The following is a 26,305-nucleotide window of genomic DNA, read 5'->3' on the forward strand; positions in this document are numbered from 1 at the left end:
TGTGCCAGAGTTAGGCTTACTACCTTGTAGTTCGGCAGATCTTTGGCATTTTTGGGCCAAAATCGCCAAACTAATGCCAAAGTTAGGCTTCACTTTTTGATAGTTCGGCTATCACCTGGCACATTTGGGCCAAAATCGCCACAGATGTGCCAGAGTTAGGCTTACTACCTTGTAGTTCGGCAGAGTTTTGGCATTTTTGGGCCAAAATCGCCGAACTAATGCCAAAGTTAGGCTTCACTTTTTGACAGTTCGGCTGTCACCTGGCACATTCGGGCCAAAATCGCCAGAGATGTGCCAGAGTTAGGCTTACTACCTTGTAGTTCGGAAGAGCTTTGGCATTTTCGGGCCAAAATCGCCAAACTTATGCCAAAGTTAGGCTTCACTTTTTCACAGTTTGGCCGTCACCCGGCACACTCGGGCCAAAATCGCCACAGATGTGCCAGAGTTACGCTTACTACCTTGTAGTTCGGTTGAGATCCGGCATCTTTGGGCCCAAGTAGCCAAACGAGCGCCCAAGTTAGGCTTCGCTTCCCGATAGTTTGCCTGTGATCTGGCAGCTGCGGGCCAAAGTTGCCAAAAAAGTGCCAGAACTAGGCTTACTGCCTTGGAGTTCGGCTGACGAATTATTTGATGTATGCGGGTGGTCTTCATCTTAATTAAATAGAAATCAAGTTTTATTCGGCTGGCAACTTTATGTTATTTCGGGTGTCTCTTGATTTCTGCAGTCCAAAGGTTGGCTGAATGTTTTGACGCGGCTGGAGCAGGCTTTGCAAACGCAAATAAATTGTGCCAGAGGTTGCACTCGCGCGTAGGTACACAAGCCAATATCGGAGCGCGCCATGAGACTGGTTCGACATTATGGCGCGTTCACACCGGCGATCCGATCTAGTCGCGCCATAACTTTCATCGCAAAAGCGACCATCGCGGGCAAAAAGTGACGGGTTTCGAGCAGTCGCTTGCTCACCCGACTTTTTACGATGCACTCTAGTCGCGGAGAGGCCCAGCCAACCAACGGCGTTCGGAGCGAGAGTTTTTGAGAAGCGACTCGCCAACGAAGGCGTTGGACTCGCTCATCGCGCACGCCAAATTGACCAACTAATTACTTTTATTTTTTTTTTTTTTTTTGCGATGCGATTTAGTTGGATCGCGCGACTGCTTACATCCCCGGTGTGAATCCGCCTTTACAGAAAGTGCTGTCAATTGAGCTAACACTGGACAAGACGGATGTGCGCACGTTTCCACAAGAGATATCATTATTAGGCGGCGCATTGCAAAAGCGAGCGTGGCTCAGTGCGTGTCTGTCTTGCATTGTGATTGAGCACTGTCAAATCCTAGCGACAACAAAGAGCGGAAACGACCGGGGCTCCGTGGCGCGGCTCCCGCATCACACTTGGGGAATGAAAATAAAATCCTGGAAATTGTACTATTTTAGCGTGTTGATACTTTTTAAACATTAAAAGTGGAGACACAAAAGGGACGATCAGACAGGACAATCTGAGCTTTAAAGGCCGCTGTACAAACGGGACGTTCTACAGAGAAGAACCTTCTCTCCCGAAGCTAGGGGACGGGGAGGGAAAGGGCCATCGTTGGGTGGAAAGAGCGTCTAGAGAATGGGATTAGCCTCGGGGCGAGCCATCCTCTCGAGAGGGAGTGGGGACGGAAGAAAGCTGCCGTGGGGGTTGCGGCTAAAAGGTGGAAGAAAGTTAAGCTTGTCAAACGGCGACCTCGGATCCGAGGACGGGCACGTTAGAGAATTTGAAAAAAGCTGCTTGATTAGCCCGACGACCCAGTGCGGTCTACTGGTTCTAGAAGGTGACTCAGATGAAGAAAACTCGTTTTGCTCGAAAACTCTAAAAGCATTCTGGACGTGAACTCTTGCCACAAATAAAAATAACACATGCATGAAAAACTACGAAGGCAACTAAGCTTTCTCCTATGATGGGAGAATGCGTGAGCATTACAGGCAGAGTTATGTTGGCGCAACTTGCAATAAAGAAAGACAAAAAAAGTTATGTTGGCGCGACGGACAGCGCGCTAGTTTCACGATCAAGCGGGCTTAGCTTTGAAACCGGGCTTGTTTTTTTTCTTGTTTTCCTTTTTTTATTTAGTTTATTTTTTTTATTTTCTTTTTGTTTGGTCACGTAACAAAAAAAATCACATGAACAGAATTTTTTTTTTTTGGCCACGTCACCAGATTTTTTTCTTATTTCTCCTTTCCTTCAGTCTTTCTTTTTTTTTTCCTTTTTTTCGGTTTACGCTTTTTATCGCAAAACTCTTTGCACCTATTTCGCGTTAAATTTGCGTTAGCCAAATCATTTTTTTTTATGGCAGAGAATTCTGCCGTACGTACCCTATGTTACTATTACCAACCCTGGCTTGCAATTTCTGCTATCTAAAGGACTGGACTATGCCCTTGCTCCACGGTACGTTCCAAAACGTGACTTCATAATTGAAATTGAAGAGAAACTCAGACATGTGCACGATGTCACAGGGGTAAATTTCGCGAGAAGCCGCGTTGTCAGTGTTTCGAACAATGTGAAACCGGCCGGGTCAAATTTAGATCAACAAGAACGCATTGCTCTTAATCAGTTGAAGTCAGACAGCTCGATCACGATTTTAAAGGCCGACAAAGGAAAAGGAACCGTTGTGCTTGATAGGGATGACTACCTGAAGAAGATGTATGAAGTTATAAATGACAGTCGCTATTTCGTGAGGCTATCAAGAGATCCCGCCGCTAAGTCCGAAAGAGAGTTAGCTGACCACCTTCGAGAGCTGAAAAAGAAAGGACGCATCAGTGATGACCTATACCGTCATCTCTTCTCCTTTGACGCCGCGACACCCAAGATGTATGAACTCCCCAAAATTCACAAACCGGGTTGCCCCCTACGCCCGATTGTATATATTATTGATTCATCCACTTACAGCCTTTCCAAATATCTGGTAATGATTCTGAGCCCTCTTACGGGAAACAATAAGTTTAGCGTCCGGAATTCCCGTGACTTTGTTTAACTTATACGCGCTCAGACCATGCTACCGCACGAGGCTATGGTATCCTTTGATGTGATTTCATTATTTACGAATGTCCCCAACGCCCTGGCGGTTGATGTCGCCCGTGACCGGTTGCTGGGAGACCAGTCGTTGTCCACTCGCACAACCCTCCTTGTTGATGACGTTATACTCCTTTTTTGCGTTTTTGTGTCAACCAGTGTAATTTTAGTTTTAATGAGGACATATATCATCAGGTCAGCGGATGCCCTATGGCATCCCCCTCAAACCCCTCAATTCAGTTCACCTGCGAACATGAAACCGATAGTACCTTGCCGTTTTTATATGTACGTGTCCATAGAACTAGTGAATCTTTCTTTAAGATGGAGACATCCGTATATGGTAAACCATGTGACAGACAAAACTTTCTTGACTACCACTCTCATCACCCGTCTAACTCAACACTTAGCGATCAAGAACTTAGCCATGGGCGGGAGGCTTTGAAGAAACGTAACTACCCCGACCGGTTTATCAATCGCGTTAAGAAACAAATGTCCCGTCGGCGCCCGGATCGAGCCGAACGAACACGTGACGTCGTGTGCATCCCGTACGTTAAGGGGATTTCGGAGGCATTGGGACGCGCCCTTAGGCCGTTGGGGGTACGAACTGTATACAAACCCTACAGAACAATTGCCAATGTTATCTCCAAGCCAAAAGACCCGACCCCACCAGAGGCAGAAAGGGTCGTGATCTACCAGGTGCAGTGCAAGGAATGTGACGCTACCTACATTGGAGAGACGGAACGAAAAAGAAAAACAAGACTAAAAGAACACGCACGGGATGTCGCCAATTCCACGAACGCCACCCGCTTCAAGTCCGAACTCGTCGACCATGCATGGACGTCAGGACACCAATTTGACTTTGACAAGGCGAGGGATAAAAGGTGGGGACTGAGGAAGCTGCTGGAATCTTGGTTCATCCAGAACGACAAACGCGGAAGTGATTCATCGCTGGTAAACAAGAACCGTGGCCCCCTGCCGGACGTGTACACAAACTTTATGCCTAAATAGCCGAATTTTTTTGTGCGACTCTCACTCGCTCTGCGCTCTACTGAAGATGCCTCCCGCATGGGAGGCGAAACGTTTAATAAAATTGTTATTTTTGTGATGTCAAGCCGTTTTTGTTATTACATTTATCATGTCTTCGCCCGGCTTCTGGAGTATATTTGCGCTCCTAATTTCACCGGTACGACAGCCATGGGAGGCCACTGCGAGCGAGTGGGGACAGAAATAATTGAGGCTTATCGGATGGCGACAAGCCCGAAAAACATAACCACCCCGTCCATTTCGCTCTCAAGAAAGGAGATTATCTTTCTGAGGCCCTCAATGGAAGCCGAACGCTGACAGACTAGGCAAGGCGACAAGGTCACCGGAGAAGCGGCCTTTCCTTTTATGCGTTGTTGATTCCCCTTCGACCTCGCCTTTTGCAAATCCTCCCCACCTGCTTTTGTGTCTTCGTGTGGCTGTCAGCGAGCGCGACAGCCGCTTTAAGCAAATCAAAAGGGTGAAGCGAAACGCGTGACCCAGCGTGACCTCTCTATGTAGGACGCGTAGGACAAAAACGTTTCGACGAAAATTTTTCACGTGACTTTCTCTGTCACGCTGATGGGATCTCTGGGGCTGTCGTTTTCGCCGTTTGCCTAGTTATAGAAATAAGCGGGCCACGTAGGTCCGGTTTTCGAACTGCGCTCTTCAGTGTTCTGTTGCTTTCGTGCGCTGCAGACGCGGCTGTGTTTTTTTCTTCGTAAACGGTCGGAATACGTCCATGCCAATTTTTCGGTAACAGCCATTTTTTGCACCGGAGTTCGTGGAATACTTGTGATGTGTTTGTTGGACACGCTTCGACAAAAACTGCTCTTCGCCGACGACGAGACGTCAGTCCTCGAATCCTCGAATATGTTTGTGGGGTGCCTGAGTTGGATTATGCATCTATCAAGGATTACATGATATCGCTCTTTTATTAGTAAGTGCACTCAAGCATGATTCTGATAGTCGTCCTGCTTTCCTCTCAATCTCCGCGGTTTTTGTGTGATGAGTTTTGCTTGGCATGAGGACAGTGCTAATTGTATTTTATAATTTGCTTTTCGTTCTACAGAGAAGTGTGACCTTTGTAAATATGTTGAAAATACATTGCGTGCAAAGATAGTTGTTTAATAAACTTCTGGGCGCGATCGAAAAAAAATTGTTTGTCCGTATAAGTGATTGGATATGCAACAAATGACATGCAACGTACACATACTTGCACGACGTTCGGCCAATACGAAGCAGACGCATCGTAGAGTTTTCGCACAATATTGCGCGAACGCTAGGCCGGGGCGAAACAGCTGTACGGCAATACCCGTCGGGTATCAAACGGTGGTACAAAACTGGACAGTTGAGCAATATTGGAACCGACTTTCGGCCGGCACTGGCACGATACTGCAAAGTATTGCCGTGCTGCTTGGGAACGGAGGTGATGACATCTTACCATCGTGTTTCCAACGCTTGTTTAATTTATTTCTCTTCTGGGACGCGTGAAAGAGCACTTCTGTGACACACCAGAGATATTCGAAACTTGGGCTGGCCTCTCGGCTTTCTTTGCCACTTTTGGCACTTATTTGGCACTTCAGTGGGTGGCCAGAGAAAAGCCAAACTTCGGCATGCCCCGAATCGACAAATTAAGATTTACTGCGGCAGTTATGGCTCAAGTCTGGCACTTACTTTGGCGCTCCTCTGGCGGACCAGAGAAACGCCAAACCTTGGCACGTCCCAAATACCGAAATTAGGCGTTGCTCTGGCAGCTATGGCTGAAGTATGGCACCAACTTTGGCGCTCCTCTGGCGGACACGAGAAAAGCCAAACTTTGGCACGTCCCAAATACCGAAATTAGGCGTTACTCTGGCAGCTATGGCTGAAGTATGGCACCAACTTTGGCGCTCCTCTGGCGGACCCGAGAAAAGCCAAACTTTGGCACGTCCCAAATACCGAAATTAGGCGTTACTCTGGCAGCTATGGCTGAAGTATGGCACCAACTTTGGCGCTCCTCTGGCGGACCCGAGAAAAGCCAAACTTTGGCACGTCCCAAATACCGAAATTAGGCGTTACTCTGGCAGCTATGGCTCAAGTCTGGCACCAACTTTGGCGCTCCTCTGGCGGACCAGAGAAACGCCAAACCTTGGCACGTCCCAAATACCGAAATTAGGCGTTACTCTGGCAGCTATGGCTGAAGTATGGCACCAACTTTGGCGCTCCTCTGGCGGACCCGAGAAAAGCCAAACTTTGGCACGTCCCAAATACCGAAATTAGGCGTTAGTCTGGCAGCTATGGCTCAAGTCTGGCACCAACTTTGGCGCTCCTCTGGCGGACCCGAGAAAAGCCAAACTTTGGCACGTCCCAAATACCGAAATTAGGCGTTACTCTGGCAGCTATGGCTGAAGTATGGCACCAACTTTGGCGCTCCTCTGGCGGACCCGAGAAAAGCCAAACTTTGGCACGTCCCAAATACCGAAATTAGGCGTTACTCTGGCAGCTATGGCTCAAGTCTGGCACCAACTTTGGCGCTCCTCTGGCGGACCAGAGAAACGCCAAACCTTGGCACGTCCCAAATACCGAAATTAGGCGTTACTCTGGCAGCTATGGCTGAAGTATGGCACCAACTTTGGCGCTCCTCTGGCGGACCCGAGAAAAGCCAAACTTTGGCACGTCCCAAATACCGAAATTAGGCGTTACTCTGGCAGCTATGGCTGAAGTATGGCACCAACTTTGGCGCTCCTCTGGCGGACCCGAGAAAAGCCAAACTTTGGCACGTCCCAAATACCGAAATTAGGCGTTACTCTGGCAGCTATGGCTCAAGTCTGGCACCAACTTTGGCGCTCCTCTGGCGGACCAGAGAAACGCCAAACCTTGGCACGTCCCAAATACCGAAATTAGGCGTTACTCTGGCAGCTATGGCTGAAGAATGGCACCAACTTTGGCGCTCCTCTGGCGGACCCGAGAAAAGCCAAACTTTGGCACGTCCCAAATACCGAAATTAGGCGTTACTCTGGCAGCTATGGCTGAAGTATGGCACCAACTTTGGCGCTCCTCTGGCGGACCCGAGAAAAGCCAAACTTTGGCACGTCCCAAATACCGAAATTAGGCGTTACTCTGGCAGCTATGGCTGAAGTATGGCACCAACTTTGGCGCTCCTCTGGCGGACCCGAGAAAAGCCAAACTTTGGCACGTCCCAAATACCGAAATTAGGCGTTACTCTGGCAGCTATGGCTCAAGTATGGCACCAACTTTGGCGCTCCTCTGGCGGACCAGAGAAACGCCAAACCTTGGCACGTCCCAAATACCGAAATTAGGCGTTACTCTGGCAGCTATGGCTGAAGTATGGCACCAACTTTGGCGCTCCTCTGGCGGACCCGAGAAAAGCCAAACTTTGGCACGTCCCAAATACCGAAATTAGGCGTTACTCTGGCAGCTATGGCTCAAGTCTGGCACCAACTTTGGCGCTCCTCTGGCGGACCAGAGAAACGCCAAACCTTGGCACGTCCCAAATACCGAAATTAGGCGTTGCTCTGGCAGTTCTGGCTGAAGTATGGCACCAACTTTGGCGCTCCTCTGGCGGACCAGAGAAACGCCAAACCTTGGCATACCCCGCATTCCCAGATTAGGATTTACTATGGCAGTTATGGCTCAAGTATGGCACCAACTTTGGCACTCCTCTGGCGTACCAGAGAAGAGCCAAACTTTGGCATGCCCTAGTATCGCCCAACTAAGGCTATAGTTAGGCACCGTACTTTGGCACTGATGAGTGCCATGGTGCAAAAACCTAACTGCGCCAAAGTTGGGCCCTTATGTTTGCCAGACCTTTGCCCAAGTTGGGCATTCCTCTGGCGTGCTACCTGGGATTTCTTGAAAATAAAAGAATGTAAGACTTCATTGCCCCAGACTGTCCAGTAGTATTAATAATTTAACATAATTCACACGAGTAACGTACAATACATGACATTTACACAGCGATGCCTAAGCCTCCTCCTAAGTGGGGCAAGCAAAGAACAAATGCGTTGCATTCTTAACTACTCGCTTAAAGTCATATGGCCCAAGTCGAATCGCTCTCATAGATAAGTAATTGTATTACATTTTAAAAGTAATTTGTAGTCGTAATGAATTACTTTCACTTACTAGTAATTGTAATTGTAATTAAACTACTTTTAAAACAAAGTAATTGTAAATGTAATTAAATTACATTTTGAGAGTAATTTACCCATGTATGGGGCATCTTTATGCCGAAAAGCAATATGGTTTTATGTACGTTGTCTAGTACAAGACTGCCAAGACTATGAGCTTTTTTATTTTTTTTTATTGTAGAATATTGTTTTGTCTTGGTGACACGGGAGGAGAAAGGGGGCAGACTTACCAAGGAGCCGTGAGCCGCACTTGGACCCGTGAACAGCCGCACGCGGCTCGAGAGCCGCGGTTTGGCCCTTTGCTATCATGTTGACTTTTGACTGCTGTTTCTTACCAGGTTTTGTTTACCATTCAGTTCAACTGCATACATCCGTAGTGACTGGTACAGCTGAAGCCCCAGCACGATTCCGGACATTAATTATTGACACTTTAAGTGGGTTGTCGAACTAGTCAGACTAAATGCATTTTCGGAAAACCCAGGCTTTAGTCTTCCCAACTTGCTATTTATTATCTCTCCATTCAGATTAGCAATTGAGAAAGCAGCAAATGAAGGTTCTGCCAAAATCAACATTCAAATTTTCCCGCGTTCTCCAGCAGTGTGATGTCACACGCTGTATAACTTGGAAGTCGAGCAGACAGTTTAAAACGACACTGTACTTTAAGCGTTTTTTTTTTTCTTTTTTGGCGTGAGCTAGCTTAGAATTTATTGCACGCCACCAAACAAGTACAAACTGTGCTGTCCCCATATAGTAATCCTATATAGGAATCAATAAATGGATTGAAGAATGATAATGGCCGTACCTTTGTAGCGGGCGGTAGCTTGCTCCACTTAGCGTCACGTTTTTGGCGTCGCGTTTTCAGTGTTGTCAATGTTACCATGGAGCCTTTCGGACCAGATTTTAAAATGCATTAACTTCAGAAAAAAAGTACTGTGATTTGTAATTTAAGTTACTAGTTCAGTTGTGTCAATCAATGCGTCTAAACAATTTGTATGCAAATCAGTTTGGAAGTAACGAAAATCATTTTGTGTTCACTGACGCAGTAAAATGATTCTAGATGTTTGCCTATAACAGAACATATTATATCACAGAACATAATATTTTATATTTGCTGCTTGTTAGAATATCATAATGCAAGAGCCGTCAACACCCTCGCTTGGCTGACACTGGTGTTTTGGCATGCACAGATTACGACGCGTTGTCCTACCACAACGGACAGAAGTTCACCGTCAAGAAGAGCATGACGCAGCCACCCGACGGAGACAGATGCTCCGCGGAAGCTGGCGCGGCACCAAGCACCGCCGGCCGCGCGTTATCAGCGTTGCCAGATAACAGAATTCTCAACACGCGATGTAAATCTTGACGCAAATATTAAAAATGAGAACTAAAGGAACAAATAAGTAAATAAAACTGGTTTGTGTGTCAAAAGACACACCTTTTAATTTTATATGGGAAATAAAAATGCTTTTGAACACTTCGAAATGGGCTGAATACGAAAGAGCGTACTGTGCAGGATCACGTGATAGTTCGACCGACCCTCATTGGGCGAGACCCGCTTCGACGCCTCGGCACGCGCGTCTTGTTCTGGGTCGGCTGGAAACCAACGCTCCCGCGAAAACGCGCGCCCGCGCGCAGGAAATGACGTCAGTTTTACACTGACGCGCCTGAGTCGCGAGCAACGAGGTAGAGGGGCTTAGAGCGATAAACCGGGGTTCCGGTCTGCACTCGAAAGTGACCCCCATAAGGCGGCTGCCATTGTACGCAAATTTGACCACACGTCACATGACCAAACAAAATACGTGACGTCACAGGAAAGATGGCAGCGCCCTTGCAGCGGCTGGCCCCAGCTGGGCCGGAGCTTGTCGGATGCTTTTTTGGTTGTCGTTCGTCTCGGCGAGTTGATTTCAGACGCGGAAGCCGTCATATGAGGCCGGTCGAAAGCGAGTTCAGAGTTCAGCGTGGTGTTTGACGTAGGTATAACGTGAAAATACGGAGAAACGGTGTGCATTTCGCTGGTGACCGTCTGCATTTCGCTGGTGACCGACCGGGATATTGCCACGGAAGAGACAATCTGACCTACGTTGCTCGGACCTCGGATTGATTCGGATACCGCTAGGATAAAATTTAAGGCGACGTTTATGTGCTCTCATTGACCATCGGAATCTTCGAGGTTTGAAGTGAAGCGTGGGCAATATATTTGGATACACAGTTTAACAACGGAAATTGCATGAGTCGTGCTTGGCGGTGTGCAATCGCGGTGCAGCTTCGGTCAAATGACCGAGGGCTCACTTCGGTTGTGCGGCGCACCGGAAGGCTGCCTTGAAGCTGGTAGTTCCCGTGCCGTGCTGAATGATGCTGTGCTGCTTACAAATTGTTCCGGCGTAGAAGTGCACGTTCACGGAGCACAGGTGTGCGGCGCACCGAAGAGCTGCCTTCAAGCTGGTAGTTCCTGTGCCATGCTTTAGGTGATGCTGTGCTGCTTCCGAAATTGTTCCGGCGTAGACGTGCACTTTCACAGAGCACAGGTGTTGCAGTTGGTATTGATGCCGCTGGTCTGTCGCACGTTTCGTCAACACAAACGTTCATCCACACTCGTTACGCGAATTACAAGCTGTCCGGACATTTCATCGAGCGTGTTACGTACCCAGCTCACGCCGCTTTGTGGCAACAGTCTGCAATGGCTCATTGCCAGAAAAGTGGTCCCACATCCATTTCAGTTCAGTACGTCCACGGCAGTCGCCAAACCCCGAAGGAGAGGATTTATTCGGACAAAATGCCACTAAAGCAATGCAGCTTCTTCAGTGTTCAGGATAGATTCTCTTCTGCGAGTTTTGTTATACTGTCACGGATCCTTGTTCCAGTACTCTCTTCTATCAATATTCACTATTTTGGGACACTGCAGGTCATGCTCAGCTCTAATCGTATGTTCAGGTGGAGGTGCTGGGCACTTTACCCATAGCCCTTCACTCTGTGTGAACCCGGCGGCTCTTCAGCCGAGTTACCCGATAATGGGACACGGCTGGCGGACTATCCTGCGTCTTATGCCCCTGTCAAGCCATAAGCAAAGTCCTGACCCGAGCCTGGCAGAACAACCGCAAGACGACCGAGTACCACAAGGAGTAACCTCGGAAATACACCACGAAGCACCTGAAATCCGAGCCAGTTGCTGCTACCAGGAAAAACCACCGGAATTCGGTCTCCTGTCAGAAAATCCGAAGCTGACTAAGCCAACAATGACAAGCCTGTAGCAGCAAACCGTGTCCCCTCCCACCATTGTTTGCATGCCCGTCGCAAATCCCACTCCGACGCTTTTTCACGCAAGCTGTATGAAGACGTCAAGGACTGGATTGAACAATATGACAGTGTCGCCCGCCACATTGGGTGGACAGACAACCAGCTCCTGCAGAACCTATACTTCTCGTGGAGGAAACTGCCGGCGCTGGTCTGAGAACCATGGATCCTCCTTAACGTCATGGGAAGTTTGCAAGATCGAGCTGAAGCGCGCATTCGTCAGCCAACATCAACGAGAGAGAGCCGCATTCTTGATTCTGTCCAGGGCACTGCCCCAATGAGAGCGCCACCGCACTCGTGGAGGATGTTTTGCGCTTGATCGAGCGCCCACGCCCACGCCCACGCCGACCTTGATGCTGCAGAAGACAAGAACCTAAGAATCCCATGCCCCTCACGTGAGGGACAACACCTTTGGCAGCCTTGTCCGCAACCCCCCAACAACAGTCGAAGTGTTCATATCACTGAGGCTTCCAACATGGAATGTGCACTGCATGCCCGAGCCTGCCACTATGAACAACTTCCCGGCGTCTCGACACTCGAGTTGTCCAGCTACTACTTCGACGCCAGCCTCCCAGGCATCCACGACGTTGTCTGGGAGGAGATCAGGAAGCTACTTCCTGCCATCAGTTGCCCGGCTTTTATTTCGATTGCCGAGATTGTTTCGGAACAAGTTTGACAGGTATTTCAACCGAGACTTCTGCGAGCGAAGCGGCACTTGACAAACCAAGGGCAACTTACGCCACAATGGCACGACGACCGCCACCGGCTGCCCCTTTGTATTCAATGCCAATTCAATGAGACACTCTAACGCCGAAGCATTCCCGGCATCGTGTGTAGGTCTGTGCTCAACAAAGTACACCGAGGAAAACGTAGGTGATGCGAATGTGCGACCGAAAACCACTTTGCTACCACTGCGTGAAGCCGACCATGTCTACCAAAGTAGCCCGTACCAATGAATTGGTCGGCGAGGGTTCGTGCCAAACGACCCTCGATTACGTCTCGAGGAGCGACCACGGGAGATTAAGGATTACCTTCGGCGACCTTTTGTCCCTGATGCCGAAGGTGCTGAAACGAAGATTCTGAATCCCTGATTACCCCAAAGCTCCTCATGTCCATCACCTCAACAAAAGGTAAGCACGACAAAGCAGGTGAACGGCGATGCAGTGACAGTGGATTTGGTGTCGGTTGTCGTCCAAGGACAATACCTAAAAATTTGCTGACACCAATTTTCTGTGTCCACTCCACGAAGTACACAATTTCCAACTTTGAGGGAGAATGCCCCCGAGTGACTTGAAGGAATAGAATGGTTGGTTGCTCTCAAAAGTGAACTGCAAGCCCCACCAGACTTGGATAGCAAACAAAAATTGTTGCCAGCTTTCAAGTCAACGGTACAGCAAAAGGCACAGCCACGTAAGCAATACATGCCCGAGCTTGCTACATTGATGCCGAAAACTACCAGGAAAATTTTCGGATTAGAAGCCAGCCCTGCAGCTTTAGTGCATCAGACGTCAGTGGCCGCACATGACGTATGATTACAAGACAGCATCAGTCGGTCAAAGTTGCCACTCGACCAAACTGAACACCGACGTGCCAGGAGCGTTATCCGACAACAAGGTCCACAGGTACTACGACTGAACACCTGACACGAGACTGTCGCAGAAAGAACTCGTTATGGAACCATTTACTAAGAATCAATAATTATGTAATCAAGTGGAAATAAACATATTTGATACACTAACCCGATAAACATATTTCCGCTTGCCTTCATGCCTTGAGAGTCTACACACCGAGAATTGTGTCCACTGCACGCTTTGGACCTTACGAGGACACTCGCTTCTCTGACCCTTCAATATTAATTAAGGGGTCATACCAGACTCGCAGACTTCTAGCAAGGGGCTGCACTCGTTCAACCTTTCCTGAACATGTGGTGCATCCGAAAACCAACTCCAGTGATGTGAAAATGTTATTTATTAATTTATTCCTTCCAGGGGCCTTCGTAGGCATTGCAGAGAGGATACTTAAAACTACACACATGATAATAGCATTAAAGCACACTGCTGTAACTTGTTAATTGGAAAAACAAACACACCTCTGAGCATATAGTTTAATAGTATGTGTTGATGCATTGTTATATAGCATGACACTTCCTATATGTATGACACACTAGACCCTTTGCAGAGCCTTATCAAGCAACACAACCGTCACCATGTTTTTCGGCGTAAAGCACACGAATGGGCCCCAGTTCACGTCGAACGCTAATGCAGCATTCGAGTCCAATAGGTGCTGAGCCGAATTCACAGGGATGGCGGACATAACATTCTTGTCGAACAAATGCCCAAACTCTGAAAGCCTGGGGTAATTACAGTAGTAGCTGCTGTAATTTGTTTCATCAGAATTTGGCAGACGGCAAAGGCTACAGTCTCGGTGAGTCAATACACACATTGGAGAGAGGCACATGACAGCATATCACCAGAGTGCTCGTCTGCACAGATTTGTCGCACACCTTCGCTCCGTCTCTCTGATTGGCTCGAGGGGACTGTGGCGGTTGGCCTTTTCCAAGTTACGGTGATGCGAAGTATAGACAGCCCACACTTTTAAAAAGAGTCTATTGAAGAGACCGAAAGGAATGGTAGTCAACATTTTTCAACAAGACTGCTCTCCAGGCAAGGGATGAACACAAATATGAATCATCTTATCCAGGAAATTAGAACAATTAAATAATTGACCGACTAATACAATGCACTCTTGATGGAAAAGGGTATAGCTGCAATAAATCCTACAAAACAGAAAAAAATGCGCAGTTAATCTATGCATGCACCAAAACAGTTGTTCTTATAGCAAGTCGAATTGCTTTGAAGCAGGTGCCTGCAACGATTTATTCTTCCCCATACTCAATAAAACGCCAACCTCGTAGCTGAAAATAAGGGTGCACGTCGCACTCACACACAAAAGAAAAAAGGAAGAAAAGCGATCGAATGTAGAATCGTGGATTAGCACAAAAGGTTAAAATCGCAGGAGCTTCCTCGCTAAAAGTTGCTATGGTTGTTCGGTGACGGAGGGCTGAAACAACTTCCCTTAGGCCCTAACGCGACGTATACATTTCGCGTAGATTCTCAGATATTTCAACGTTCAAACAAAGCTAAGAGAATGCGAAAATTTTATGTTAAAAGCACTCAAAGTTCTATCGATCCTCGGACACATCCCGGAATCCGAGCACCGGTACGGCGATGCAGAGCTGATGCTGTCTCACAGGCGTTAATATCGATATGATCCAGAGCGATCTTGCGCAAAAACGGTATAAAGTCTCATTCCTTCATATTTTCACATTATACCTGCGTCAGCGAGCACGAAGAAGCCCGAAGTCGTCGGAAAGCAGCTGCACATCACGGCTACCGCGCACCGAACAAACTCGCATCCGCCAGCTCTGGGCGCTGCCATCTTACCTATGACGTCACGGCTCTTGGGAGGTCACGTGACGAGTGGTCACATTTGCGTAAAATATGGCGGCAACCGGGGGGGGGTGCCACTTCCGAACTTCCGGTTTATCACTCTAAGCCCCTCTACCTCGTTGGTCGCGAGCAAAAACGCGCCATGCGGTCTGCGCTTTAGTCGAAACCGAACGAGCATAGTTCCAAATTGCACAAATAACGTTGTATTTAGGAAGCGGTTTCCAGAGCCGTATGTGTCTGCGCTGTAAAGGAACAACTTGGTCCTCGCTGCACCACTTACGAGGAGTGGTTGTTAAACAACACGTGGCTGAACACTCATTCTCCGCTCGCATGTAACCCTAGCGGTCCGAACCAACAGATGGACACGACAGGCGTCCCCTAATTTTACCTGTCCTTCGTCGCTTTTTTTTTTTTTTTGCGCTGGGTTTTGTTAGCAACGTAACTTTTGTTCTGAAACGCTGGCATCTCGCTCGAACCAGTTCATACCCCTGGCGCTACATCTGGGCGTAGAACAGCTCATTTCTGCTCATAATTTGTTTTCAGGGTTACAAAAATCAGAAATCTGTGTGTGTGTGGGAGGAAGGGTGTTGCGCATGATACATAAAATGTTTTCTCGTTAGAAACAATGCTGCAGCTCCGGCACAGCCCTTCAGCAGCGCCGCCCTTTTCCTCTTTTGTCTCGTTCACAGTTCCTTGTCTGGCCATTTTAATTGTCGGCGATGCGGGACTTTTTCACAGCATCGATTGTAGCTTTGTTTCACGTCGTACTATAAAATGTCCGCCTCCTGACATGTGATAATATTTTCCAGCGAGTCCGTTTCTGCTGCGAGTTGTTCCATGAAATCAGAAACGTTTCCTCCCGACGTAACATGACGTTGCTTAAATTAGGTTAATTGGTTGCAAAGATCGGCGGTTGATTGATTTATTCTGTTATCTACATCGCCCTTACCCGGGCATTATTGTAGGGCGAAGACAATACCAAAAGGCGAATAAAATATAAAACACACATCGAAAATATGCGTACGATTCGAAAACAGTTCAAATGACATCAGGTATAAAAATAATGACATAATATAAAATTTGCGACAAAACAACAAATTGGCAAGCACACAACCAAACAAATCCACAAATAGACAGTAAGCGAAAAAAAAAAAGTTCTGCAGAACCGAAAAAAAAAATGAGGAAGCTGCAGCCGAGGAGACAATTTTATCTGGTATGCTATTTCGTTCGTTTACAACATGGAGATATTACAATGATCACTATAGGTTCAGGTATCGCTAGTGTGCTATTGCATATTAAAGCAGACAGCAACCAGTCTAAGCTTACCTTCCGGTAATGCATTCCCATGGAAAACGCAAATGCGTTTTCTCTTGGCGATCGATTATAAGAGCAAAGTCTGCTTAGTGCTGTGACAGAATAAAAAGATTGGAACGTTTTACAATCGGACGTACAAAAATATGTGCCTGTTAGAGCGTTTTCCTTTAGAATTCATAATGGTGAACACTGCGCTAAAATACCCCAACATGTATAATACGCGTTTACGTTCCAGACTGCTACTATAGGGCACGTATTTACGCATAAAATCAATGTTATGAAGCCCATAAAGTGAATCAGCTTGATGAAATGCCAGAAGGATGCTAATATAGGCAAAATCAAACAATCTAAACACACAACAAGAACAAAGCATGGAGTTATGGGACGGAGAACACGTACTGGATTAGTAACAAACTGTGCATAAGTAACATGCTGCGTGTCCGTTATCTGAATGCGATTACAGCTTGAATCAACCCTATGCACTTTTTATTTGTTCTTTTTTCTTCAGTTGATAGTTTGGCTTGACATATCATGCTGTACAACGTAGACCTGAGTCTAAATTTTTGCCGACTTAAATATCGCACAGTAATAATAGAAAAACCAATTAATTAAATAAATTACGCTTCTATAATGTGAAGGAAGCTACATAGTACCCGTAACGAGTAAAGAAACTACGCTGAATTCTAATATTCCCTGGCGAAGAGAAAAATATCCCGTACGTTTTCTCATAGGAATACGCAGAAGACTGGAAACGTAGACTGTTTGCTGTTTCCTTCAATTCGCAACTGGAAGTCCCGTAGACACTAGCGCCAGCTGAGCCTCTAGCGTTTATTGTAATAACTCTATGGTTTACGGTTCTCGGGGGAAAAAAGACTCCGGTCTTATGGCGACCATCATGAATTGGTACAAATTGTTTTTAATTCACACGAAGAAATCTAAAACTACATACTCGAATACAAGCTAATATAATCATGGCTTAATTATTTAATGACCGAGTAAATATTGTCACGTGTATCTTATTTTTCCTTCCTATATTAACGTGAAAATTTTGCACTGGTAGTATAATATTAAAATAAAATTTCGACCAGAACTTTCATTAATTTTCATTTTACTCTGTATTAACAAATAAGAAATTTGTAAAAATTATGAAAAACGTAAAACAAAAATATAAAAAAAATCCTTGTCCACTTGTATTATAACACTTAGCGAGTGGTGTAACATTATCAGCCAGTTACGCAAACATCCGATAAAAAAGTGTAAGCACCTGGCAATAATTACTCTTTATTTATCCAATAAAATAATTAAAACATAACTACATTAGCCTGCCCTAGAACCCACACGAACGTAGAGAATATTGTTCAAGAACAAAAATAAATAATATACGAATGTGAAATTAAATTACATTTTTGAATGAGGCGTGTGCGCATGCTCAGTGCCGACAGCAGCGCCACCATAATGGCGTGACGTCACAAAATAGGGTTGGTCTATACACGAGGTAGGCTCGGTAATGTACCAAACCACAACACTCGCTCACATGCTGCACATTAATCGCAATCTGACAGGAAATCAAAACCAACAAACAATTCCAAATTTAGAGATTTTTCTTATCGCCGTAAAATGCTGTATTTGTCTTACATATTTCTAAAAATTAGTTGATTTAGTGGTTTTCTATAATTCTCGGAAATTTTCGAATTGGAACAATGTGTTTATTTTCACTACTTAAAAGTTAATGCGTGAAATTTTGCTCAATTGGCGGAGAGATGTTTTGGTGGCGCCCTCCTGTTTCCCTCTCGCGACGTCATTACCCTCCGAGCAACAAGTTCGATGGTGCTTGTAATTAGCATGGTGGAAGCTTGAAATCATTGCGTCCTCAAAGCAACACTGCCAACACCGCCGAAACTAAAGTTCTAACATTCCTCTTGTTTGCGTCGATGAGAAATCCTTTGTTGACGTCATAGTCAGCATTCGGCCAACCGTGAAGGGCGCTGTGAGGAACAGGATCACTGAATCGGGGGCGGTAGTGTTTCAGAATTCTGCAGGTATCAGTAGTGAGCATTTTTTAGAGCTTTTAGAATTTTATCTGGGTTCTACTTCTGTTAACGTCAGTGGGCAGTTTTTTATACAAAAATCTGGTGTTTGTATTGGTTCGTCCGTTGCCCCTGTTTTATGTGACATTTTTTTAGCATCGTTGGACAAACGGATCTTTGAAGGTCTCGCGCAATTAGATATAGTAAAGGCGTTTACGTATGTTGACAATTTCCTTGTAATTTTAAATACTGCTACTAATTTGGATGAAGTTGTGAAAGTTGTCAGAGCCTTCACAGAGGCATCAGGAGGTCTGAAGTTCACTTGGGAGATGCCAGATGACAAGCGCATCCAATTCTTAGATCTTACGATAAACTTTTCTGGAGACCATTTTTGTTGGATGTATAAACCGCGGTCAAAGAAAAGCCTAGTGTCATTTGACAGTGCTCAGTCTAAGATTATTAAGAAGGAATTCGCTATAACCTGCCTCCAGGCAGCTTTTTCAAAAAGTTGTAATCACCAAAAGTCGACTAGCTTTGATATACAGATTAAACGGTTACGGAATGCAGGGTTCCCTTCATGGCTGATTGCTAGTGTCTGTGAAAACCTGCTTCAAAAAATCAAACAAAAGAACCAAAAGAATGGAAGTATCACAAAAAAAGACAAAAAAGAGTGCAAGTCATTCCACACATGCACAAAGTTTCACACAACATAAAAAAGATTGCCAGCAGATACAATGTTAACATTGTTTTTTCTGCGTCCTGCAAACTGGCTAAGATTTGTCCGATGATGACTAGAAAAAAGAAAGTTTTGTGCTCCAAGAAGCATGCAAGCCAATATACTGACTGTGTCACTAACGTCATCTATGAAATACCGCTTAGTTTCGGGAAAGTTTATATAGGTCAAACAGGACGCTGTTTCAATGACAGGGCAAGAGAGCACAAACTATCTGTACGCAACAAATCGGGGGGTCATCTGTCGGAGCATGGCAAGCGTTGTGGTTGCGAGCCGATTGTGGAGTCAACAACGTTCTTGAAAAAAGCGAAAGAAAAAACAGAGCGGGAGACTATAGAGGCTTTTTTTATTAAAAAGAAGTTTTCGTTTTTTTATCGTTCCCCATCTCAGGGTTTACAAGATGACGATTGATTACCAGCTCGCCTGCACTCTCTCACTGCTAAGAATGACAAGTGCATCAGTGCGCCATCTGTTATCCTACTAGATAAAGAAGTGACCTATCTCGATGGGTGTTTGTAAGGTGTTTTATTGGCTGTTGGCGTTGTTTGAAATGTAAACGGTGGATGAGTTGTCTATAAAAGCGATGAACGGTCTTGCAATAAAATCAGTTGAGAGTCGCGCCTCGTCCCTGTCGTTTGTGTTATTTCCTATTGTCCCTGTCTCTTTGCGTTTTTAAACCTTATACCAATCAAGGGGTTCGTGCCAATAGTTCTACTTTTCTCATGGCGATACTTTCTTATTCTAGTTACGCTGAAACTGCTTAGTGTAGTTTTTGTAGGCCAATTCGACCACGTTTTATTTCAGCATGGCAACCGTCACCCAGAAACGGTCTATACGGGATGTGTGGAGTACGTGGCTGGAGACGAGAGTGAACGGCTGTCTGTTGACAATAGGCATCCGGCCTGATTGAGCGGATTGTAAACGAATCGTTGGGTAGAGACCGTTTGTTTCTCGTGGTGGCTGCCATGTTGAATTCTGATGTAGCTGAGTTGGGAAGGAACCACACATCACTTTATTCGTCGACTGGAAGATGCTATACTTCGTTTCACCTTAAAAGGGTACGGAAACAAAAATTGAAATATTCAGATTTCGTTCGGAAATAAGTAAAGCGTGACGGATAATAACCGTAACTGATAATCGCACGTTTGTATTTTGAACGACTGGCTATATTTGTCGGTCCAAACGGTGCGCTCGAGCAAGCACTCGAAGCGAACGGAGAGCGCGATGCGTCATGGGGATGTCCGGCGCAAACAAAAACAGAAGGAAAAGATTTCCCGCCTTCGTGGAGTAGCAAGGCAGGTACGGTTATGAGCTTTGTCCTTGGTGGCGTTGTCAGCGTTGTGGTGGTGTCAATAGCGTCAGCGCGTTACAACCGAGCCGTTCGAAGTGCCCGTGCGGTGACGAGCGTGTGGCTGGCCCGAGGAGCACGTAGCTTCCACAACACTGTCAGCTTAGGGCTGAACGAGGTGGGGAAAGCAATTTTGCTCGAGGTTTGAGCGACGGGCTAATCTTCTAGGGGGAGAGTGGCTGTTTCCGGTTGCACAAACGAGGGTCTGAGAAAGAGGGGAGTCCTTCCTTTCAGTCTTCTTGGACCGTTTGGTACAATGCGCGACTTGTGAGTTGAGGAGGAAAGCTAAGAGGGAAAAGGTTGAAATGCCAAAGAGCGGCGCTGCTCCGAAAGAATCTGCTGCGTCACGATTACGTAGCAGATTCCACAACGTTTCTAGACTACCTCCCAAATATAGGCTCCGCATGCATCCACCAGGTGCACATTGCAAGATCGTTTATTTAGCTCTAAAATTAGCTTTCTTGTGCCTTTCAGCGGAAGACTGGTGTTTTTGAGGTTAGGGTGGAACATACAATACATTCAAGCTAGAAAATGAGCTCTGGAATTTCGTTTCCCTACCCCTTTAAGTCCAGACACCGCGGACGCTATAGAGCACATGAGACCAACCAGACAGCGTGAAAAGGGCACCATCATGGTAGTCGTTTTGTTTCTGAACGTGTTCTATCATCTCTGAACCAATCATAAACAAACATTAGGTACAGAGACTTGCGCTTTTGGCACTGTTTGGTTGGTCCCATTAGCTCGTAGCGTCGGCTGCGCCTGGACTTAAGCTAAACAAAGTAAGCACCTTTTCCACAAGGGCGCAGCCACCTTGAATGTCGTCACTTCTGGTATGCGGTAAAACACCGTTTTGATTTCTCCACGACGCTGGAAGGTGTTTACGAGAAATGCGTGAATGTCACACATTGCTGTTTCGGCTCACCTCTATTTTCTCGCCTATTCCACGTTGAAATGTTTTATTGCTTTTTCGTCCCGTATACGAGATATGGAACCACGTGATTGAGAACGAGAGGAAACAGAAAACATCTATAGAATTCAAGGGGTTCTTGCCAGTAGTTCTACCTCTTTCTTGGCTATATCTTTTATTGCAGTTATGATCAAACTAGGTATTTACTTTAGTTGCCGTCGCTCAACCCTTTACGTCATATTTTAAGGTGGCAACCGTAATACAAAAACGGTCTATAAAGCAACTGAAGTGACGTGGCCGAGTAGGGCTATTTGGTATACGTTAATAATAATGTAAAAAAAGGCCCAAAACTACTGACGGAACAGAAGAAATACGCAAACAAAACGAACGCAGACTCGCAGCTGAAGTTTTTATTACTTGCAACAGGAAGCACGAAAATGAAAAGAAGAAACCAAACATGCACCCTCAGTCGCACACGAGTCAAACCCCTCGCCCTATCACCCGCATAGCCGCCACATCACCACGTGGCCACCTCTGACTTTCGCAAGCAAAAATTCGATTTTATTGTTTTCCAAAGTGCTATTGACGCTTCTCTCGCACACTAGTCTCCCGGAGTGACAATGTCAAACGTGTTGAGTACTTCTTTCGTCGTTGTATCTTTGTCTCTTCCTCTAATTGTAGCGTCACCAAAGGGCGGTTTACAGCTGCACCCTCAGCACTGTAACGGGAGGTGGGCTCCCGTTACACGGCCAGGATTAAAGTGCATGACTACCCTCTTGTTGCTATGGTCGGAGGGCACCTCCTATGGCAGGAACCGAATTCGCGTGATGTGGAGCGTCTGCCCATGCGCCGACAGCAGCGCCACCGCAGCGGTGTGACGTCAGAGTGCCGAGCTCTGGTTGGAACGATTAGAGGGTAGACCCGAAGCTTGTCTCCACTGCACTCGTCGAACGCGTTCGAAGGCGAAAGCCGAAAGACTGACACCGGCGTTTCGCGTTCTAACGCGCTCGTCGAGCGCAGTGGTGACCTAATCTTACCGAGTCCTAAGCGTAGTCATTCCGACCAGAGCTCTGCAATCTGACGTCCCCGTGCGCTCTTGTCTCCTCCTTTCCGTCAGTTTTCTCGGCGTATGGCTTGAAGTTCACGCAGCAGGGTTGAGAGTGCCTCGAACGGCAGGCTGCTGCCACAAATTGCTCCTTTCAATGCGTCATTCGTCGTTCGGATCACTCGTTCCCGCAAGCCTCCCCACCGGGGCGCGTTTTACTCAATGAACTTCCACTCTACGAGGGAGTTCGTCACAACAGTCACGAACTTCGGATATTGACAAGGTGGCCAGCACTCGTACACATTATTTAAAGTATTTATTTGTTATTAGAAGATTACACACAGCGCACAAGAAGCGAACACGAAGTAGAAGGTGTACACGGGACAAGCGCTTACTCTCAACTGAAGTTTTTATTAAAAGGAATCATCGAAGAAAACAACAGCATTCCACACCATCATGACCAATTCAGCACGTGTCGAGATAACAGATCTTTTTTGCTATGTTGAAAGACCAGTGTTTGGTTTACACATTGCCCAGTGCCTTCTTTTTTGATCGCGTAGGCCTCTAAAATTTCCCTATTCATTTGATCTCCCTTCTTCCAGAAATTATGACGTGCTGGAAGTCTGGCTGGCATCCACAGTATGCACAAAGGAGCGGCAAATGATCCCAGCTGTCGACCGCAGAGACCAAGTACGCTAACGGGGAGATCAGATGACCAGGGAATTGTTAATGGCCTACATGATCAAAAAGAAGGTACTGAGCACTGTGAAGGCTAAACGTCGGTGCTTCTACATATCAAAGAGATATGTTATCTGGACACGTGGTGAATTGGCCATGATGGTGTGGAATGCTGTTGTTTTCTTCGGTGATTCTTTTTAATAAAAACTTCAGATGAGAGTAAGCGCTTGTCCCGTGTACGCCTTCTACATCGTCTGCGTTTCTTGTGCGCTGTCGAATCTTCTAAGCATGAACCAACTAGAGCGCATCGCCACCCTAATTTAATTATCATAATATAAGGGTTTCCCAAAACAAAGAACTCGAAAGAGTACAATAAAATAGTGTACTTAATCACCTAGCTAATTAAAATGTTCCGCTTTCATATTCCAGCGTCCGCAATGGCCACCAACTTAACTCCAGAACTAAAAAAATCTTTTTTTTTAGTGTGGACTAAATGATATAATAATAATAATAATAAAAAAAAAACTTCGTAGGGTTTTTTAAGCACGAACACGCCCGCGTTTTCCCACAGCAGCTGTGGGCACTGCGCTTGCGCCGAAATCTGATTTGCGTGTAGTGAAGTGTCTGTGCATGAGCCGTACCGACAGCAGCGCCACCGCTGCGACGAGGCGTCAAAGCCGTGAGTTAAAGTATACAGAGAAGTGCGCGCAATAAAATTACATTCTATGATAATGTATTCATTTTTCAAGCAAGTAGGCTACGACGCGTCGCAGCACAGGATAGCTCCGATTAGAAAAAACACTTCCAGCCTTTCCACTGTGGTGAAGTACGAAGACCAGCGAAGCTGTACTATGGTCAGACGACCTCAAGTACGACTTCTAAGACGACCTCGAGGACGACGCCTAGAGGACGACCTCAGGGACGTCATCTAGACACCTCAAGGAGGATGCCTAGGACGATTTCGAAGACAACGTCTAGGACGGCCTCAAGGAAGACTTCTAGGACGACCTCGAGGACGACATCTAGGACGACGCTTACAGAAATTCAGCCACTCCACTCTGGTGAAAACCAGAGTGGAAAGGCTGGAAAGGTGTTCGCCATCTATAAGCGAGGCCGGCAAGCCGATTGTCTGGTTGCTGCCGTTGCTGATAGAAGGCGCTAGCTGTCCAGAGTTTTGTGTCGACATTTCTTTTGGGGGGGGGGGGGGGGGTGGAAACGACCCTGGGGAAACTAGCCCTTAACAGCTCTCCTGTAAAAAAAAGAACACTGTTTCAAGAGAAATACAGATATGAGTTCACCGTCACGCCGCTGATCGGTCAGCGAGTTCATTTTGAGTATTCGCATTCTCAAAACACCGCGGAACGCAGCAACATATAAGACTAGCACCACGTGTCTTTTGACAAACATTCTTCAACCTTTTATTTGATGTTATCGAAGTAGCTGTGTGACGCTTTAGACAAAATAAAGAGTTTCCGCTGAAGCTCACTCTTCATGTTGTTTTCTAGAGGCACGAGGCAGGGTTCTGCGTACAGTACGGCAATGACATCGTTTCAAACAGCTGCAATGAGCCAAGAGTTCCCTGGAACACGCCGCCTAGAGGTAACTACATCGTACGTCATGTAACATGTTGCTGCCTAACGGCACCGTTTTTTCGACGCGAAAAAATTACAGATTAAAAAAAAAAAAAAAAAAGAAAAAAAAAAAGCAGCTTTATTTTTTTATACCGCTGCTCAACTGACGGGAAGTTCGTCTACCCTAAAGTGTAAACAGGATACAAGTGATTTTCCGAACGACGAGACAAGCGGCGGCGACGAGGATCCGCTGTCGCTCGGTCCTATTGGATACGTATCCAAGTGTGAGCCCTAGTGGCACCAACCTTGTGACCGTTGCGCGTCACAAGCGTACGATGAGCTAAGAAAGCACGACCTGTCACGTGACAGGTTGAGACTAGTCGCGTGATGTTCACAATGTCAAACAAAAGACGTGTGCTTTATGCTGCGGCGACCACGCTTCCTTGCGCCCCAGAGACCTCTGACCTGCCCACTCCTTTTTGTTACCAGCAGATGCGTAAAGAGTATTTTTCAAGGATTGAAAAATATTCTCCCTAGTGAAAAAGCTATTTTTATAACAAATATCTTGTGTCCAATATACATATGAATCATACAAGAGATATAAGAACATATAACCACCATATAACTGCTATGCAAGAACTGTATATGATATATAAGAACATATAAGAACCATATAAAAACTATGCAAGAAATGTCTAAGATATATAAGAGCATATAAGAATCATATAATAAACTTATAAGAAACTTCTCTCAAGCTTGTTATATGTACGCATAGCAGAACGCGTTGGATAGAGTACAGTTAACACTGAAAAAATAAAAACACAGAAAGTACACGAGGGACAGACACACACAGTTCTTTAAACGAGCAACTACATTTAAATGATGCCCATTACACTATGATGAACCACCTTGGATACGGAGAAAATTAAGTGAAGACGAAAATACTAGAAGGTACTAGAAAACGATAAAGAAAAAGTTAAAGATGGCGGAATTTTAACTTCCTGAAAAGGAAGAAGAAAAAACGGGAGATCTTTTCTATGACAATTCCGGCGGTAGGAAATCCATCTCTGCTGTCGATAACAACAGTGAGGGCTCGGAAACATTGTCTGTGGCAGTTTTGATCTTAAAGGCTTCGATGATCTCTCGCCCATACTTGTCTTTGTGTGAGCCTAGCTCAGTAGTGTTTGCATAGCAAGAAGAGCAATCTTGGCAGGTGCGGGCGTGGACAACAATCGGATGGTAGGAGTCGGATGACGCCTTGTTGGTTTCGAGAAAGTGTTCTCTAAGGCGAACGTTCAGGCATCGTCCCGCCTGGCCAATGTATTGACGGCCACAACTGAGCGGAATAGAATAAATTGCCCTCTCTTGGCATTTGACGTATTTGTTGACGTGTTTGATGGTGCATTCTGGTGGACGACTTTCTTTATTTACCCTTTGGCACATTTGTTTTAGCTTCATCCGACATGTGAATACTACCTTCGTGTCGAAGCGGGCAGCGAGACTGTTCAGGCGGTGGGAAGTATTATGCACATATGGAATACAAGCCGGGCGTGTGTGGCTGCGTCCATTGTTGTTAGATGATCGGCGGTTGGGCCCTGTAATGAGATGCTGAATGGTAGTACGGAGGAGGTCTGCTGGATACCCGGCTCGGAGAAGCCGGTCATGCTGACGTTGGACGCTTGTTGATGAGAGATGGGGACAGGATTTTGAACAAGAAGAGGCAAACAGGGTTCCAATAATTCCAA

General features: G+C 46.2%; 1 protein-coding gene across 1 annotated transcript in view; it reads left to right on the forward strand.

Moving 5' to 3' along the window:
• Positions 1 to 15,319, forward strand: part of LOC121834523 (ficolin-2-like) — a 47,790-nt gene extending 32,471 nt beyond the window's left edge. Inside the window, exons 4-5 of the mRNA XM_042288222.1 lie at positions 9,385 to 9,485; positions 15,296 to 15,319. Of these exons, the coding sequence (XP_042144156.1) occupies positions 9,385 to 9,485; positions 15,296 to 15,319 (125 nt within the window). The remainder of the gene's footprint in view (positions 1 to 9,384; positions 9,486 to 15,295) is intronic.
• The last annotated feature ends 10,986 nt before the right edge of the window (positions 15,320 to 26,305 follow it).

Source organism: Ixodes scapularis, unplaced genomic scaffold (assembly GCF_016920785.2).
Source record: "Ixodes scapularis isolate PalLabHiFi unplaced genomic scaffold, ASM1692078v2 ptg001274l_1___fragment_1__unscaffolded, whole genome shotgun sequence".
Taxonomy (NCBI): domain Eukaryota; kingdom Metazoa; phylum Arthropoda; class Arachnida; order Ixodida; family Ixodidae; genus Ixodes; species Ixodes scapularis.